Here is a 19,991-nt window from a genome sequence, read left to right on the forward strand (position 1 = left end):
TTTTATATTTTTGGGGGATGGGGAGGGTGTAAATTAGAACATTTTTCCTTATTTGAAGCTGTAGCTACATTCAGCAATTATTGCCATGTAGTGATAGTTGTAACATTGCTCTTTGTCTTGTTAGAGCCAGCAATTTTACTTAATGGAAACCTAGGAACCTCTTATCTGTGATCTTACCACCATAGCTAAAGGGAGACCTGAATAATGTAGAGTCATAAACCTTGATTCTAGTGATATGTCACTTACTGGGCTTCTTGTTGTAGTTTTGATTAAAAAAAACCCACAGTTTTATCATCAGAAGATTATCACTAGAGGGCTAGTAAACCTGCTGCCATGTAGTCCTCCATATTCATAAGCTCTGTATAACCCCACCACCACCACTGATTGGCAGATTTCTGTATACACTGTACATGGGCAGAAGGCTATATATCAATGGTGAGGGTAGCATTATACAGATCTCAGCTTTAAGAGAACTGGTAGATCTGCAGCTGATAATACAGGGATTTTAATAAAAAATACACCAAGCAACCTTATAAGTGACACATCACTGGAATCAGGGTCTCTGCCCCTACATCATGCTGTTCTCACATGAGGTAGCAAAAATATGGTGACAAATTCTCTTTAATGCAGGAAACATCATTGTTTTATTTTGTAACACCAACTCATCCCCAGTGCTTTCTAAATTCTTGAATATAGGGGAAACCCTGTAGTTCTTTCACTTTTTGGAAAGCCTTGTTCCAACATCATGCCCACTTGTTGTGAGGGTGTCACGCATGGAATCTTTAGACCCACCGGAGGAAATGATTCTATACACGTCCATGGTTAATTACTTCGTAGTCTGAGATATGCTAGACTTATTATTAAGCTAATATATAATCGTCTAATTCTGTCTGTCTGTAACGGAAATCCCGCGTCGCTAATTGGTCACACCCGCCCGTGCGCGACCAATCAGCAACAGGCCACAGTGCCACATAGTTTAGTCACGTTTACTGGACAAGTTCTGTCAGTCACAGTGCCACATAGTTCAGTCATGTTTACTGGACAAGTTCTGTCAGTCACAGTGCCACATAGTTCAGTCATGTTTATTGGACAAGTTCTGTCAGTCACAGTGCCACATAGTTCAGTCACGTTTACTGGACAAATTCTGTCAGTCACAGTGCCACATAGTTCAGTCACATTCGCTGAACAAGTTCTGTCAGTCACAGTGCCACATAGTTCAGTCATGTTTACTGGACAAGTTCTGTCAGTCACAGTGCCACATAGTTCAGTCATGTTTATTGGACAAGTTCTGTCAGTCACAGTGCCACATAGTTCAGTCACGTTTGCTGGACAAATTCTGTCAGTCACAGTGCCACATAGTTCAGTCACATTCACTGAACAAGTTCTGTCAGTCACAGTGCCACATTGTTCAGTCACATTCACTGAAAAAGTTCTGTCAGTCACAGTGCCACATAGTTCAGTCACATTTACTGGACAAGTTCTGTCAGTTACAGTGCCACATAGTTCAGTCATGCTCACTGAACAAGTTTTGTCAGTCACAGTGCCACATAGTTCAGTCACGTTCACTGAACAAGTTCTGTCAGTCACAGTGCCACATAGTTCAGTCACGTTCACTGAACAAGTTCTGTCAGTCACAGTGCCACATAGTTCAGTCACGTTTACTGGACAAGTTCTGTCAGTCACAGTGCCACATAGTTCAGTCACGTTTACTGGACAAGTTCTGTCAGTCACAGTGCCACATAGTTCAGTCATGTTTACTGGACAAGTTCTGTCAGTCACAGTGCCACATAGTTCAGTCACATTTACTGGACAAATTCTGTCAGTCACAGTGCCACATAGTTCATATACGATTACTGGACAAGTTCTGTCAGTCACAGTGCCACATAGTTCAGTCACGTGTACTGAACAAGTTCTGTCAGTCACAGTGCCACATAGTTCAGTCACGTTTACTGGACAAGTTCTGTCAGTCACAGTGCCACATAGTTCAGTCACGTTTACTGGACAAGTTCTGTCAGTCACAGTGCCACATAGTTCAGTCATGTTTACTGGACAAGTTCTGTCAGTCACAGTGCCACATAGTTCAGTCACATTTACTGGACAAATTCTGTCAGTCACAGTGCCACATAGTTCAGTCACGTTTACTGGACAAGTTCTGTCAGTCACAGTGCCACATAGTTCATATACGATTACTGGACAAGTTCTGTCAGTCACAGTGCCACATAGTTCAGTCACGTGTACTGAACAAGTTCTGTCAGTCACAGTGCCACATAGTTCAGTCACGTTTACTGGACAAGTTCTGTCAGTCACAGTGCCACATAGTTCAGTCACGTGTACTGGACAAGTTCTGTCAGTCACAGTGCCACATAGTTCAGTCACGTTTACTGAACAAATTCTGTCAGTCAGAGTGCCACATAGTTCAGTCACGTTTACTGGACAAATTCTGTCAGTCACAGTGCCACATAGTTCAGTCACATTCACTGAACAAGTTCTGTCATTCACAGTGCCACATAGTTCAGTCACATTCACTGAACAAGTTCTGTCAGTCACAGTGCCACATAGTTCATTCACGTTCACTGGACAAGTTCTGTCAGTCACAGTGCCACATAGTTCAGTCACGTTCACTGAAAAAGTTCTGTCAGTCACAGTGCCACATAGTTCAGTCACGTTTACTGGACAAGTTCTGTCAGTCACAGTGCCACATAGTTCAGTCACGTTTACAGGACAAGTTCTGTCAGTCACAGTGCCACATAGTTCAGTCACGTTTACTGGACAAGTTCTGTCAGTCACAGTGCCACATAGTTCAGTCACGTTCACTGAACAAGTTCTGTCAGTCACAGTGCCACATAGTTCAGTCACGTTTACTGGACAAATTCTGTCAGTCACAGTGCCACATAGTTCAGTCACATTCACTGAACAAGTTCTGTCAGTCACAGTGCCACATAGTTCAGTCACGTTTACTGGACAAGTTCTGTCAGTCACAGTACCACATAGTTCAGTCATGTTTACTGGACAAGTTCTGTCAGTCACAATGCCACATAGTTCAGTCACGTTCACTGAACAAGTTCTGTCAGTCACAGTGCCACATAGTTCAATCACGTTCACTGAACAAGTTCTGTCAGTCACAGTGCCACATAGTTCAGTCACGTTCACTGAACAAGTTCTGTCAGTCACAGTGCCACATAGTTCAGTCACGTTCACTGGACAAGTTCTGTCAGTCAAAGTGCCACATAGTTCAGTCACTTTTACTGGACAAGTTCTGTCAGTCACAGTGCCACATAGTTCAGTCACGTTTACTGGACAAGTTCTGTCAGTCACAGTGCCACATAGTTCAGTCACGTTTACTGGACAAATTCTGTCAGTCACAGTGCCACATAGTTCAGTCACATTCACTGAACAAGTTCTGTCAGTCACAGTGCCACATAGTTCAGTCACGTTCACTGAACAAGTTCTGTCAGTCACAGTGCCACATAGTTCAGTCACGTTCACTGAACAAGTTCTGTCAGTCACAGTGCCACATAGTTCAGTCACGTTCACTGAACAAGTTCTGTCAGTCACAGTGCCACATAGTTCAGTCACGTTCACTGAACAAGTTCTGTCAGTCACAGTGCCACATAGTTCAGTCACGTTCACTGGACAAGTTCTGTCAGTCAAAGTGCCACATAGTTCAGTCACTTTTACTGGACAAGTTCTGTCAGTCACAGTGCCACATAGTTCAGTCACGTTTACTGGACAAGTTCTGTCAGTCACAGTGCCACATAGTTCAGTCACGTTTACTGGACAAATTCTGTCAGTCACAGTGCCACATAGTTCAGTCACATTCACTGAACAAGTTCTGTCTGTCACAGTGCCCCATAGTTCAGTCACGTTCACTGGACAAGTTCTGTCAGTCACAGTGCCCCATAGTTCAGTCACATTTACTGGACAAGTTCAGTCAGTCACAGTTCCACATAGTTCAGTCACATTCACTGAACAAGTTCTGTCAGTCACAGTGCCACATAGTTCAGTCACGTTTAGTGGACAAGTTCTGTCAGTTACAGTGCCACATAGTTCAGTCACGCTCACTGAACAAGTTTTGTCAGTCACAGTGCCACATAGTTCAGTCACATTTACTGGACAAATTCTGTCAGTCACAGTGCCACATAGTTCAGTCACGTTTACTGGACAAGTTCTGTCAGTCACAGTGCCACATAGTTCAGTCACGTTCACTGAACAAGTTCTGTCATTCACAGTGCCACATAGTTCAGTCACGTTCACTGAACAAGTTCTGTCAGTCACAGTGCCACATAGTTCAGTCACGTTTACTGGACAAGTTCTGTCATTTACAGTGCCACATAGTACAGTCACGTTTACTGGACAAGTTCTGTCAGTCACAGTGCAACATAGTTCAGTCACGTTTACTGGATAAGTTCTGTCAGTCACAGTGCCACATAGTTCAGTCACGTTTACTGGACAAGTTCTGTCAGTCACAGTGCCACATAGTTCAGTCACGTTCACTGAACAAGTTCTGTCAGTCACAGTGCCACATAGTTCAGTCACGTTCACTGAACAAGTTCTGTCAGTCACAGTGCCACATAGTTCAGTCACTTTTACTGGACAAGTTCTGTCAGTCACAGTGCCACATAGTTCAGTCACGTTTACTGGACAAGTTCTGTCAGTCACAGTGCCACATAGTTCAGTCACGTTTACTGGACAAATTCTGTCAGTCACAGTGCCACATAGTTCAGTCACATTCACTGAACAAGTTCTGTCAGTCACAGTGCCACATAGTTCAGTCACGTTTACTGGACAAGTTCTGTCAGTCACAGTGCCACATAGTTCAGTCACATTCACTGACCAAGTTCTGTCAGTCACAGTGCCACATAGTTCAGTCACGTTCACTGGACAAGTTCTGTCAGTCACAGTGCCACATAGTTCAGTCACGTTTACTGGACAAGTTCTGTCAGTCACAGTGCCACATAGTTCAGTCACGTTTACTGGACAAGTTCTGTCAGTCACAGTGCCACATAGTTCAGTCACGTTTACTGGACAAATTCTGTCAGTCACAGTGCCACATAGCTCAGTCACATTCATTGAACAAGTTCTGTCAGTCACAGTGCCATATAGTTCAGTCACATTTACTGGACAAATTCTGTCAGTCACAGTGCCACATAGTTCAGTCACGTTTACTGGACAAGTTCTGTCAGTCACAGTGCCACATAGTTCAGTCACGTTTACTGGACAAGTTCTGTTAGCCACAGTGCCACATAGTTCAGTCACGTTTACTGGACAAGTTCTGTCAGTCACAGTGCCACATAGTTCAGTCACGTTTACTGAACAAGTTCTGTCAGTCACAGTGCCACACAGTTCAGTCACGATTACTGGACAAGTTCTGTTAGCCACAGTGCCAGATAGTTCAGTCACGTTTACTGGACAAGTTCTGTCAGTCACAGTGCCACATAGTTCAGTCACATTTACTGAGCAAGTTCTGTCAGTCACAGTGCCATATAGTTCAGTCACATTTACTGAACAAGTTCTGTCAGTCACAGTGCCACATAGTTCAGTCACGTTTACTGAACAAGTTCTGTCAGTCACAGTGCCACATAGTTCAGTCACATTTACTGAACAAGTTCTGTCAGTCACAGTGCCACATAGTTCAGTCACGTTTACTGAACAAGTTCTGTCAGTCACAGTGCCACATAGTTCAGTCACGTTTACTGAACAAGTTCTGTCAGTCACAGTGCCACATAGTTCAGTCACGTTTACTGGACAAGTTCTGTCAGTCACAGTGCCACATAGTTCAGTCACATTCACTGAACAAGTTCTGTCAGTCACAGTGCCACATAGTTCAGTCACATTCACTGAACAAGTTCTGCCAGTCACAGTGCCACATAGTTCATTCACGTTCAATGGACAAGTTCTGTTAGTCACAGTGCCACATAGTTCAGTCACGTTCACTGAACAAGTTCTGTCAGTCACAGTGCCACATAGTTCAGTCACGTTTACTGGACAAGTTCTGTCAGTCACAGTGCCACGTAGTTCAGTCACATTTACTGGACAAGTTCTGTCAGTCACAGTGCCACATAGTTCAGTCACGTTTACTGGACAAGTTCTGTCAGTCACAGTGCCACATAGTTCAGTCACATTTACTGGACAAATTCTGTCAGTCACTTTGTCACATAGGTCAGTCACATTCACTGAACAAGTTCTGTCAGTCACAGTGCCACATAGTTCAGTCACGTTTTCTGGACAAGTTCTGTCAGTCACAGTGCCACATAGTTCAGTCATGTTTACTGGACAAGTTCTGTCAGTCACAGTGCCACATAGTTCAGTCACATTTACTGAACAAATTCTGTCAGTCACAGTGCCACATAGTTCAGTCACATTCACTGAACAAGTTCTGTCAGTCACAGTGCCACATAGTTCAGTCACATTCACTGAACAAGTTCTGTCAGTCACAGAGCCACATAGTTCATTCACGTTCACTGGACAAGTTCTGTCAGTCACAGTGCCACATAGTTCAGTCACATTCACTGAACAAGTTCTGTCAGTCACAGTGCCACATAGTTCAGTCACGTTTACTGGACAAGTTCTGTCAGTCACAGTGCCACATAGTTCAGTCACGTTTACAGGACAAGTTCTGTCAGTCACAGTGCCACATAGTTCAGTCATGTTTACTGGACAAGTTCTGTCAGTCACAATGCCACATAGTTCAGTCACGTTTACTGGACAAATTCTGTCAGTCACAGTGCCACGTAGTTCAGTCACATTCACTGAACAAGTTCTGTCAGTCACAGTGCCACATAGTTCAGTCACGTTTACTGGACAAGTTCTGTCAGTCACAGTGCCACATAGTTCAGTCATGTTTACTGGACAAGTTCTGTCAGTCACAGTGCCACATAGTTCAGTCACGTTTACTGGACAAATTCTGTCAGTCACAGTGCCACATAGTTCAGTCACATTCACTGAACAAGTTCTGTCAGTCACAGTGCCACATAGTTGATAGGAACTGAAGGAGTTAAATTGAGTTCTGTCTATGTTGCATTCTCTTGTTTAAAACCTTATCTGTTCTTCGAGGAGATGTCTCAGACATCTCCCTTGTGAACCAAGGTCAAATACCTCTGCTTTTTCGCCTAAATGACTTTCTTTGTCTAAAACAAGTTGTAAAATCATTTGTACTGCGCATGTCTGTAAATGTCTAAATTCTTTACTATAAAAGACGGAAGCCTAACTGATAAGCCAGAGGCGTCTTGGCAGGCATCCCGAGTGGTATTATACAGCCGTGTCTGTGTTATCCTTCTCGACGGAGCAATTGATTAGAGACATATGGTGCTTCACACCTAAGAACATCGGTCCTTCAGATGAAAGAGTAATCTGAGGGATCCCGACAGTTTCCTGGCGCCCGAACAGGGACCTGATATAGGCACCTCTCCAAGACTACCCGATCTACAGACCACTCCAGTTACTGATGAAATTGTGAACAGCAGACCTAAACACCTGGCCAGGTAAGAGATCAATTTTTCTCTTCTCTGCTCTTCATAATCTATCATTATAACTAAGGTCCGTATAAAGGGGAATCTAGTAGAGGAGGGGGCCGTAAAATCAGGTCCATATAAGAACTCTGAGGAAATCGGGTGTGACACGCATATGTAATTTCTGCTCGAATGAGAGGTTACTGTAGGTTCTGTCTGTGCACAGCTATTTTTAGAAAAAGAGCTGATGCAAATCAAAATGGGAGAGGTCTGACATTACGGAATATAAGGCTGGGTGAACAGTTCATACTGCGCAGCCCGGACGGACAAGTTTTTCACAATAGACGGTTCCGCACTAGAAATAGAGGAGGTTGTTGAGTGACTGCCTTGATTTGAAAGGTTGTGGAAAGTAGACAAATAAGCTGCACAGTAGGTATTCGTTCAAAGAGTGGTGATATTGCCTAACTGGGTCATGTGACAGCGTCCTTTCGGGGAGGTCACCGCCTAAGCTTAAATCAACACCCTTTACGAATAAACCTTGTGACAGATAAGAGTGTGACCGAATGAGCACAGGACCGTGAAATGAGCCTGTGACAGGATATGACTGAAGAACCCCGATAGATGGACACTTTATTTACAATCCTGTGTGTTGTGGGAGTATTTCTGTTCGGATCCTACATAGCATATAAGTACACGAAACACGTAGTACACCGAGGAACAGACACTCCATTTAGCCTGTTAGCACCTTAGGAAGAAGGTAACGAGGTATAGTAGAGCCTAGTCTTGAGCTTACCCAATACACCACCTAAGGCAGGGGACTAACAGGAAGACAACAAGAGAAACAGGATAAGAATAAAAGATAAAATGGGGAACAGTCAGGGAAAGACACCTGAAGAAGGAAATCGGTTATGTGATATAATTGAGGATAGATATGGAAGTAGTGCAGCAAAGAACCTGGAAAAAGTATTAATCAAATCCAAAGTGCAAGATAGGCAGGCTGTGTGAATCCTTGTATATATGTCTATGAGAACCTCTGAATAAGATGAGAGATGAGTAATTGAGTATAAAAAAAAAAAAAAAAAATCAGTGAATGAGCACGTATGAATGAATAATCACACATCGTTTTTGTGTCAAGAGATTTATGACCTTTCTAGTTGTGGTGGAATCCCGGACAGATGCGTTATAGATATTTCAAATCTACATCTGAGACTGAATGAATTGAGTAATGATATAGTTCTGTTATATGTGGCATTACATTGTAAAGTTTCCTGAATGCATTTGGCCAGAAAAAGGGCAAGGCATGGTTAATCTCATTATACAGTTATCTGCCCTTACAGTGAAATCCCGTGATTTTGAGTTTCTTTGTAGAAATTGATTTTGATAAGTCTAAAGAACTACAGAATTCTGTGAAGGACGACGCTGCATTCTGATGGGAGGGGGGAATGATACCGCTGCGTAGTTTTTCTTCTCCCTTCGCTCTTGTCTCTGCTGAGTGTGAGCTGTGCTCAAAATTCTCTGTAATTCTATCCGTAAGGTACGCGCTGAAAGATTTGTGCATTTTAAAGCAACAATACTTAATTGAAGATTGGAAGTTAAAAGTAAGATATGGTGCCTAATTTAGAAGGGAATTGTAAGTGATTGCTTGGTCATTAATGTGTTTGAACCTGCTTCTAGTTGTGTGATTGATTTGTATAGCAAATTGTGTCAAATTACAAGACACAGAGAAGGAAGGAGGCAGTAAAACAAGTGGGACAAATATTGAAAAAGGCAAAAATACCAGAGTGTGAATGTTTGGATGTACAAAAAGGCACAGACAAGGGAAGAAAATAGCAAGTGAATAAATGATGCTTGAGAATGTGCAGCAGTGTGGAAGGTGTATTATGAATGTTTGATTGACAAAGTGTAACCAGAGACCCAGACAAAATAGATGGACTTGTAAACACTGTGGTCAGACTCAGACAAATCCAGACTGAATAGCTACTTGTGTGACCTGTGCTACTGACCTAAGAGAATTGCACTAAATCCTATCCAGACAAGATCATAAGAAGCTGACATGATAGTGTGGATAGTGGGGACATTGGCCCTTGAGGAGTAAGCTGACAGTAGACATCAGACGGCCAACCCCATCAGGACCTAGAAGTGTGACTAGAATAAGAAAGATGCAGGTGTATTATCCCTGGAGCCCCTCTGACCAGCTAGCTTTGCTGAAGCAGCTGCCTGCCCCTGAAGACCAACCATTCCCGTTTTACAGACACATAAAGGAAGTACAGCAGACATATAAGTGTACCTGGGCAGACCTAGAGAGGTTGGTGAGTTTAAAGGCAGGTGACGCACTAGATCATATAATTAAGACACACAGATGAGACAAAGAATCAGGCTTGGGGCATGGATGATAAATCTGCACGATCTGGGGAGACGTACTGTGAGTCACTAAGACAATGGGCTGCAGTGGAACAATCAGAGCAGTCCGTACTCCTGACTAATGTGACACAGCAAAAAGGAGAGAGAGTAGAGATGTACTTTGGACGGTTACAGCTGAAATGGGCAGACATGGGGTACATTTGCATAAACCCACTTGATGTTAGAATACTGGTGGATGCATTCATTGACGGTATGAACAAAGACTTACGAGACGCAGTACAGACAGCCAGACCTGAATGGAGACATGTAGATCCGAAAGACCTCCTTAAGGTAGCTAAAGAAATTGAGCAAACAAGGACAATAAAACGACCTGTCATGTATGCTGGAGCACAAGGAAAAAAGTGGAGACGTAATAGGGAGGACATGTGAGATGACACTGACGTTTCTTTTGACAATCTATTCCCCACATGACATCCATGCCATACTCCTACAAGTTCAACCAAAACATCTGTCTATGGCCAGACAGCTCCGACTTGAGTGTGCTCTACTAATTCCTGAGTATGTCACTCCTCAAAAGATGTAACGTTCTGAATCCAGCCACCCTCCTGCCTGTGGATTCAGAAAAGGGGGAATTGGTGACCGTATTGGCAAGTGAGGAAGGATACTTTGACATGACGCATGAACATGTCTGCATAGAACTGATGAGTCAGGAGACAGTTGGGTTTGCACACATTCATGAAAAACCTGTTCCTAATGCAGACTTTGAGTTTCTTTTTTGTAGATGGCCCCAGATACCACCAGGATGGATGATTCTACACTGGATATGCAGTAGTATCCTCACATGAGGTAATCCGAGCGGAACCACTCTCTCCTCACATGTCGGCGCAGGAGGCAGAGTTGAAGGCACTCACTGAGGCGTGTAGAGCCGCTGCAGGTAAAGTCACTAATATTTTCACAGATTCGAAGCCCATTAAAAATGCAGAGCTGGTGAAACAATTGATGGAGGCATTGATGTTACCAGTCCAGGTTGGCATTGTCAAGGTAAAAGCACACACAAAGGTGACTCCGTGGAGGTAGAGGGCAATAGAAGGGCGAACGAGGCTGCTAAAATAGCACAAGGCGGCCTAGAGAGAGCAGTGGACGGTGGCGGGGAGTCAGCGTATTCCAGCCACATTGGGTCTAGATGTCCTGAAATCCCTCCAGCAAAAGGCTGCCCAAACAGAGAAGGTACACCGGGGGAGACTGGGAGCTGAGCTGAACTCAAATGGAGTATGGGAGAATAAGGATAAAATGTGCCCACAAAAGTCCCTGTTCCCAATCATGGCGCAAGCAGCACATGGCCCCAATCACACCTCAAAAAGTCACATGTGTGCCATGGTAGATGCCTTCTGGATCGCTCCTGGCTTCAGTTGCGCAGCCGCGAAACTTGTACAATCATGCCTCATCTGTGCACAGCACAACCCAGGTAAAACAGTAAAAGTCCCTAAGAAAGCGACACCTAGGCCTCTCTACCCGTTTCAGAGACGGCAGATTGACGACATACAGCTACCAAGGTAGGAGTGTATGCAAATATCCTAGTATGTGTAGATCTCTTCTCTGGATGGCCAGAGGCCTACCCGGTGAAAACGGCTACAGCTCGAGCTACTGCAAAGAAACTGGTGATGGAACTAGTACCACGATTCGGTGTCCCTGAGACAATTGAATCAGACAGAGGCACACATTTCACTGCTGAGGTAATGCAAAATGTCATGCAAATGATAGGTGTAGAACAAGCATTTCATACACCCTACCACCCACAGAGTTCAGGGAAGGTAGAGAGAATGAACGGGACACTAAAATTGAAAATACAGAAAACCATGGAGCAGACCCATAGACCATGGCCAGAGTGTCTCCCATTAGCATTATTCTCAGTAAGGTACACACCCACGGGGAAAGCTAAACTGTCACCCTTCGAGATACTGTTTGGAAGACCACCGAACACAGGGTTGTACTACCCACAGGTCTTAACACTTAATGTGGATAATTTGGCAAGTTATGTAATCCAGTTGCAAAAGCATTTAACTTAAATGCATTCTCTAGTTTTCTCTTCCATTCCAGATCCAGATAGTGTGGAAGGAACTCACTGTCTACAACCTGGTGACTGCGTATATGTCAAGAAACACTCCAGAAAGACCCTTGAACCCCGATATCAAGGACCTTACCAAGTACTCCTAACAACGCCTACTTCTGTTAAGTTGGAAGGACGACCAACCTGGATCCACGCATCGCATTGCAAACTAGCCACAGGAGTTAACAAAGCATAAGAGTAATATACCTTGCAACGAGTCATCTGGATATGAGAAAGGAACTCCCACCTGTGGAAATCCCGATGTAGGGTATTGTAGCCCTTTGGGACAACTTCCAAATTGGTGTATGCTTCAGAATGTATCTGCGTTCATAGATTTAGTTCATAGACTGGTATTACAACATTCAGCCCTATGGGACCTACCTAGTGACATGTACTGGATATGTGGAGACAATGCATATAAATGGTTGCCAGTAGGGGTAAAAGGTGCTTGTACTCTGGGTCGTTTGACTCCAGCTACCTTTGTTATTCCGAATGACCAGTTGAATACTCAGAGCATGCCTAAACACACGTTGTACAAAAGAGCTGCTGATAATACACCTCGCCTCTCTGGGAGACCACATATAGTGCAGATGAGTGTAGCCAATAAAATTGTCAGCTCTATTTTTATTTATCCTATGATTACTCAAATGTGGGATAAATTAGTCAGGGCTACAGATTACTTAGATGACCAAATATGGGATATATTGGATATATTGAACACCACCGTTGCTGTCCAAAATCAGCTCATCATAGCCACTAATCAGCATACCATAGTATTAGATTAACTGCAGCGCAAGGAGGTATGTGTCAAGTCATCGGACCAGCTTGCTGTCATTATATAGATCCCAACAGCATTATAAAGTTAAAATTGAAAATAGAGGATGTTCAAAAACTTAGAGATCAGTACGATAAAGACAATAATCGTACTAAGGATAGTTGGTGGTCAGACACATTCTCTTTTCTTAATCCAGCTAATTGGTTTAAGGGTATTGGAGGCTGGATAGCTGGGATAATACTAAGTCTATTACGTATTGTTGTTTGTATCTTTGTAATATATGTGCTATTGAAACTTGTTTTTTGGTGTATCTCTGTATGCAAGAAAAGATGTAGAAATAGATAAGGAAGTTTGACTGTAAACAACAAGAATTTAACTATTATTCCTTTGAGTCCTAGATTGACATCTCATTTCTGGCATGAAGGAGCGTACTCTTGCAATGATGGACATGGCTTCAGTATCTGGGGGATGGAGAAGGTAGAAGACCTGTCTCCCTTGAGCAACCCGTCAGCCTGGGATAGTACCTGGTGAACGAGCCACTATCCGCTGTTGTTGCAGGATCCAGTGTTCCAGATTGTGGAAAATGAAGATGTCAAAGGGGGGAATGATAGGAACTGAAGGAGTTAAATTGAGTTCTGTCTATGTTGCATTCTCTTGTTTAAAACCTTATCTGTTCTTCGAGGAGATGTCTCAGACATCTCCCTTGTGAACCAAGGTCAAATACCTCTGCTTTTTCGCCTAAATGACTTTCTTTGTCTAAAACAAGTTGTAAAATCATTTGTACTGCGCATGTCTGTAAATGTCTAAATTCTTTACTATAAAAGACGGAAGCCTAACTGATAAGCCAGAGGCGTCTTGGCAGGCATCCCGAGTGGTATTATACAGCCGTGTCTGTGTTATCCTTCTCGACGGAGCAATTGATTAGAGACATATGGTGCTTCACACCTAAGAACATCGGTCCTTCAGATGAAAGAGTAATCTGAGGGATCCTGACAGTTTCCTGGCGCCCGAACAGGGACCTGATATAGGCACCTCTCCAAGACTACCCGATCTACAGACCACTCCAGTTACTGATGAAATTGTGAACAGCAGACCTAAACACCTGGCCAGGTAAGAGATCAATTTTTCTCTTCTCTGCTCTTCATAATTGATTAGAGACATATGGTGCTTCACACCTAAGAACATCGGTCCTTCAGATGAAAGAGTAATCTGAGGGATCCCGACATAGTTCAGTCACATTCACTGAAAAAGTTCTGTCAGTCACAGTGCCACATAGTTCAGTCACGTTTACTGGACAAGTTCTGTCAGTTACAGTGCCACATAGTTCAGTCATGCTCACTGAACAAGTTTTGTCAGTCACAGTGCCACATAGTTCAGTCACGTTCACTGAACAAGTTCTGTCAGTCACAGTGCCACATAGTTCAGTCACATTTACTGGACAAGTTCTGTCAGTCACAGTGCCACATAGTTCAGTCACGTTTACTGGACAAGTTCTGTCAGTCACAGTGCCACATAGTTCAGTCATGTTTACTGGACAAGTTCTGTCAGTCACAGTGCCACATAGTTCAGTCACATTTACTGGACAAATTCTGTCAGTCACAGTGCCACATAGTTCAGTCACGTTTACTGGACAAGTTCTGTCAGTCACAGTGCCACATAGTTCAGTCACGTTCACTGAACAAGTTCTGTCAGTCACAGTGCCACATAGTTCAGTCACGTTCACTGAACAAGTTCTGTCACTCACAGTGCCACATAGTTCAGTCAAGTTTACTGGACAAGTTCTGTCAGTCACAGTGCCACATAGTTCAGTCACGTTTACTGGACAAGTTCTGTCAGTCACAGTGCCACATAGTTCAGTCACGTTTACTGGACAAGTTCTGTCAGTCACAGTGCCACATAGTTCAGTCACGTTTACTGGACAAATTCTGTCAGTCACTTTGCCACATAGTTCAGTCACATTCACTGAACAAGTTCTGTCAGTCACAGTGCCACATAGTTCAGTCACGTTTTCTGGACAAGTTCTGTCAGTCACAGTGCCACATAGTTCAGTCATGTTTACTGGACAAGTTCTGTCAGTCACAGTGCCACATAGTTCAGTCACATTTACTGAACAAGTTCTGTCAGTCACAGTGCCACATAGTTCAGTCACGTTTACTGGACAAATTCTGTCAGTCACAGTGCCACATAGTTCAGTCACATTCACTGAACAAGTTCTGTCAGTCACAGTGCCACATAGTTCAGTCACATTCACTGAACAAGTTCTGTCAGTCACAGTGCCACATAGTTCATTCACGTTCACTGGACAAGTTCTGTCAGTCACAGTGCCACATAGTTCAGTCACGTTCACTGAACAAGTTCTGTCAGTCACAGTGCCACATAGTTCAGTCACGTTTACTGGACAAGTTCTGTCAGTCACAGTGCCACATAGTTCAGTCACGTTTACAGGACAAGTTCTGTCAGTCACAGTGCCACATAGTTCAGTCATGTTTACTGGACAAGTTCTGTCAGTCACAGTGCCACATAGTTCAGTCACGTTTACTGGACAAATTCTGTCAGTCACAGTGCCACGTAGTTCAGTCACATTCACTGAACAAGTTCTGTCAGTCACAGTGCCACATAGTTCAGTCACGTTCACTGAACAAGTTCTGTCAGTCACAGTGCCACTTAGTTCAGTCATGTTTACTGGACAAGTTCTGTCAGTCACAGTGCCACATAGTTCAGTCACGTTTACTGGACAAATTCTGTCAGTCACAGTGCCACATAGTTCAGTCACATTCACTGAACAAGTTCTGTCAGTCACAGTGCCACATAGTTCATTCACGTTCACTGGACAAGTTCTGTCAGTCACAGTGCCACATAGTTCAGTCACGTTCACTGAACAAGTTCTGTCAGTCACAGTGCCACATAGTTCAGTCACGTTTACTGGACAAGTTCTGTCAGTCACAGTGCCACATAGTTCAGTCACGTTTACAGGACAAGTTCTGTCAGTCACAGTGCCACATAGTTCAGTCACGTTTACTGGACAAGTTCTGTCAGTCACAGTGCCACATAGTTCAGTCACGTTCACTGAACAAGTTCTGTCAGTCACAGTGCCACATAGTTCAGTCACGTTTACTGGACAAATTCTGTCAGTCACAGTGCCACATAGTTCAGTCACATTCACTGAACAAGTTCTGTCAGTCACAGTGCCACATAGTTCAGTCACGTTTACTGGACAAGTTCTGTCAGTCACAGTGCCACATAGTTCAGTCTTGTTTACTGGACAAGTTCTGTCAGTCACAGTGCCATATAGTTCAGTCACGTTTACTGGACAAATTCTGTCAGTCACAGTGCCACATAGTTCAGTCACATTCACTGAATAAGTTCTTTCAGTCACAGTGCCACATAGTTCAGTCACATTCACTGAACAAGTCCTGTCAGTCACAGTGCCACATAGTTCAGTCACGTTTACTGGAAAAGTTCTGTCAGTTACAGTGCCACATAGTTCAGTCACGCTCACTGAACAAGTTTTGTCAGTCACAGTGCCACATAGTTCAGTCACGTTCACTGAACAAGTTCTGTCAGTCACAGTGCCACATAGTTCAGTCACGTTTACTGGACAAGTTCTGTCAGTCACAGTGCCACATAGTTCAGTCACGTTTACTGGACAAGTTCTGTCAGTCACAGTGCCACATAGTTCAGTCACATTTACTGGACAAATTCTGTCAGTCACAGTGCCACATAGTTCAGTCACGTTTACTGGACAAGTTCTGTCAGTCACAGTGCCACATAGTTCAGTCACGTTCACTGAACAAGTTCTGTCAGTCACAATGCCACATAGTTCAGTCACGTTCACTGAACAAGTTCTGTCAGTCACAGTGCCACATAGTTGATAGGAACTGAAGGAGTTAAATTGAGTTCTGTCTATGTTGCATTCTCTTGTTTAAAACCTTATCTGTTCTTCGAGGAGATGTCTCAGACATCTCCCTTGTGAACCAAGGTCAAATACCTCTGCTTTTTCGCCTAAGTGACTTTCTTTGTAGAAAACAAGTTGTAAAATCATTTGTACTGCGCATGTCTTTAAATGTTAAAATTCTTTACTATAAAAGACGGAAGCCTAACTGATAAGCCAGAGGCGTCTTGGCAGGCATCCCGAGTGGTATTATACAGCTTGTGTCTGTGTTATCCTTCTCGACGGAGCAATCAATTAGAGACATATGGTGCCTTACACCCAAGAACATCGGTCCTTCAGATGAAAGAGATATCTGAGGGATCCCGACAGTTTCCTGGCGCCCGAAACAGGGACCTGATATAGGCACCTCTCCAAGACTACCCGGTCTACAGACCACTCCAGTTACTGATGAAATTGTGAACAGCAGACCTAAACACCTGGCCAGGTAAGGGATCAATTTTTCTCTTCTCTGCTCTTCATAATCTATCATTATAACTAAGGTCCGTATAAAGGGGAATCTAGTAGAGGAGGGGGCCGTAAAATCAGGTCCATATAAGAACTCTGAGGAAATCGGGTGTGACACGCATATGTAATTTCTGCTCGAATGAGAGGTTACTGTAGGTTCTGTCTGTGCACAGCTATTTTTAGAAAAAGAGCTGATGCAAATCAAAATGGGAGAGGTCTGACATTACGGAATATAAGGCTGGGTGAACAGTTCATACTGCGCAGCCCGGACGGACAAGTTTTTCACAATAGACGATTCCGCACTAGAAATAGAGGAGGTTGTTGAGTGACTGCCTTGATTTGAAGGACTGTGAAAAGTAGACAAATAAGCTGCACAGTAGGTATTCGTTCAAGGAGTGGTGATATTGCCTAACTGGGTCATGTGACAGCGTCCTTTCGGGGAGGTCACCGCCTAAGCTTAAATCAACACCCTTTACGAATAAACCTTGTGACAGATAAGAGTGTGACCGAATGAGCACAGGACCGTGAAATGAGCCTGTGACAGGATATGATTGAAGAACCCCGATAGATGGACACTTTGTTTACAATCCTGTGTGTTGTGGGAGTATTTCTGTTCGGATGCTACATAGCATATAAGTACACAAAACACGTAGTACACCGAGGAACAGACACTCCATTTAGCCTGTTAGCACCTTAGGAAGAAGGTAACGAGGTATAGAAGAGCCTAGTCTTGAGCTTACCCAATACACCACCTAAGGCAGGGGACTAACAGGAAGACAACAAGAGAAACAGGATAAGAATAAAAGATAAAATGGGGAACAGTCAGGGAAAGACACCTGAAGAAGGAAATCGGTTATGTGATATAATTGAGGATAGATATGGAAGTAGTGCAGCAAAGAACCTGGAAAAAGTATTAATCAAATCCAAAGTGCAAGATAGGCAGGCTGTGTGAATCCTTGTATATATGTCTATGAGAACCTCTGAATAAGATGAGAGATGAGTAATTGAGTATAAAAAAAAAAAAAAAATCAGTGAATGAGCACGTATGAATGAATAATCACACATCGTTTTTGTGTCAAGAGATTTGTGACCTTTCTAGTTGTGGTGGAATCCCGGACAGATGCGTTATAGATATTTCAAATCTACATCTGAGACTGAATGAATTGAGTAATGATATAGTTCGTGTTATATGTGGCATTACATTGTAAAGTTTCCTGAATGCATTTGGCCAGAAAAAGGGCAAGGCATGCTTAATCTCATTATACAGTTATCTGCCCTTACAGTGAAATCCCGTGATTTTGAGTTTCTTTGTAGAAATTGATTTTGATAAGTCTAAAGAACTACAGAATTCTGTGAAGGACGATGCTGCATTCTGATGGGAGGGGGGAAGGATGGAGCTGCGCAGTTTTTCTTCTCCCTTCGCTCTTATCTCTGCTGAGTGTGAGCTGTGCTCAAAATTCTCTGTAATTCTATCCGTAAGGTACGCGCTGAAAGATTTGTGCATTTTAAAGCAACAGTACTTAATTGAAGACTGGAAGTTAAAAGTAAGATATGGTGCCTAATTTAGAAGGGAATTGTAAGTGATTGCTTGGTCATTAATGTGTTTGAACCTGCTTCTAGTTGTGTGATTGATTTGTATAGCAAATTGTGTCAAATTACAAGAGACAGAGAAGGAAGGAAGCAGTAAAACAAGTGGGACAAATATTGAAAAAGGCAAAAATACCAGAGTGTGAATGTTTGGATGTACAAAAAGGCACAGACAAGGGAAGAAAATAGCAAGTGAATAAATGATGCTTGAGAATGTGCAGCAGTGTGGAAGGTGTATTATGAATGTTTGATTGACAAAGTGTAACCAGAGACCCAGACAAAACAGATGGACTTGTAAACACTGTGGTCAGACTCAGACAAACCCAGACTGAATAGCTACTTGTGTGACCTGTGCTACTGACCTAAGAGAATTGCACTAAATCCTATCCAGACAAGATCATAAGAAGCTGACATAATAGTGTGGATAGTGGGTAGTGGGGACATTGGCCCTTGAGGAGTAAGCTGACAGTAGACATCAGACGGCCAACCCCATCAGGACCTAGAAGTGTGACTAGAATAAGAAAGATGCAGGTGTATTATCCCTGGAGCCCCTCTGACCAGCTAGCTTTGCTGAAGCAGCTGCCTGCCCCTGAAGACCAACCATTCCCGTTTTACAGACACATAAAGGAAGTACAGCAGACATATAAGTGTACCTGGGCAGACCTAGAGAGGTTGGTGAGTTTAAAGGCAGGTGACGCACTAGATCATATAATTAAGACACACAGATGTGACAAAGAATCAGGCTTGGGGCATGGATGATAAATCTGCACGATCTGGGGAGATGTACTGTGAGTCACTAAGACAATGGGCTGCAGTGGAACAATCAGAGCAGTCTGTACTCCTGACTAATGTGACACAGCAAAGAGGAGAGAGAGTAGAGATATACCTTGGACGGTTACAGCTGAAATGGGCAGACATGGGGTACATTTGCATAAACCCACTTGATGTTAGAATACTGGTGGATGCATTCATTGACGGTATGAACAAAGACTTACGAGACGCAGTACAGACAGCCAGACCTGAATGGAGACATGTAGATCCGAAAGACCTCCTTAAGGTAGCTAAAGAAATTGAGCAAACAAGGACAATAAAACGACCTGTCATGTATGCTGGAGCACAAGGAAAAAAGTGGAGACGTAATAGGGAAGGCATGTGAGATGACACTGACGTTTCTTTTGACAATCTATTCCCCACATGACATCCATGCCATACTCCTACAAGTTCAACCAAAACATCTGTCTATGGCCAGACAGCTCCGACTTGAGTGTGCTCTACTAATTCCTGAGTATGTCACTCCTCAAAAGATGTAACGTTCTG

The 19,991-nt window shown here is 43.3% G+C and overlaps 1 protein-coding gene across 1 annotated transcript in view; it reads right to left on the reverse strand.

Moving 5' to 3' along the window:
• Positions 1 to 464: 464 nt before the first annotated feature.
• The window catches only part of LOC141096815 (uncharacterized), a 44,091-nt gene continuing 24,564 nt past the window's right edge, over positions 465 to 19,991 (reverse strand). Inside the window, exon 3 of the mRNA XM_073583661.1 lies at positions 465 to 488. Within this exon, the coding sequence (XP_073439762.1) occupies positions 465 to 488 (24 nt within the window). The remainder of the gene's footprint in view (positions 489 to 19,991) is intronic.

This window comes from Dendrobates tinctorius, unplaced genomic scaffold (assembly GCF_039654945.1).
Source record: "Dendrobates tinctorius isolate UK_male_01 unplaced genomic scaffold, ASM3965494v1 ptg000079l, whole genome shotgun sequence".
NCBI classification, from domain to species: domain Eukaryota; kingdom Metazoa; phylum Chordata; class Amphibia; order Anura; family Dendrobatidae; genus Dendrobates; species Dendrobates tinctorius.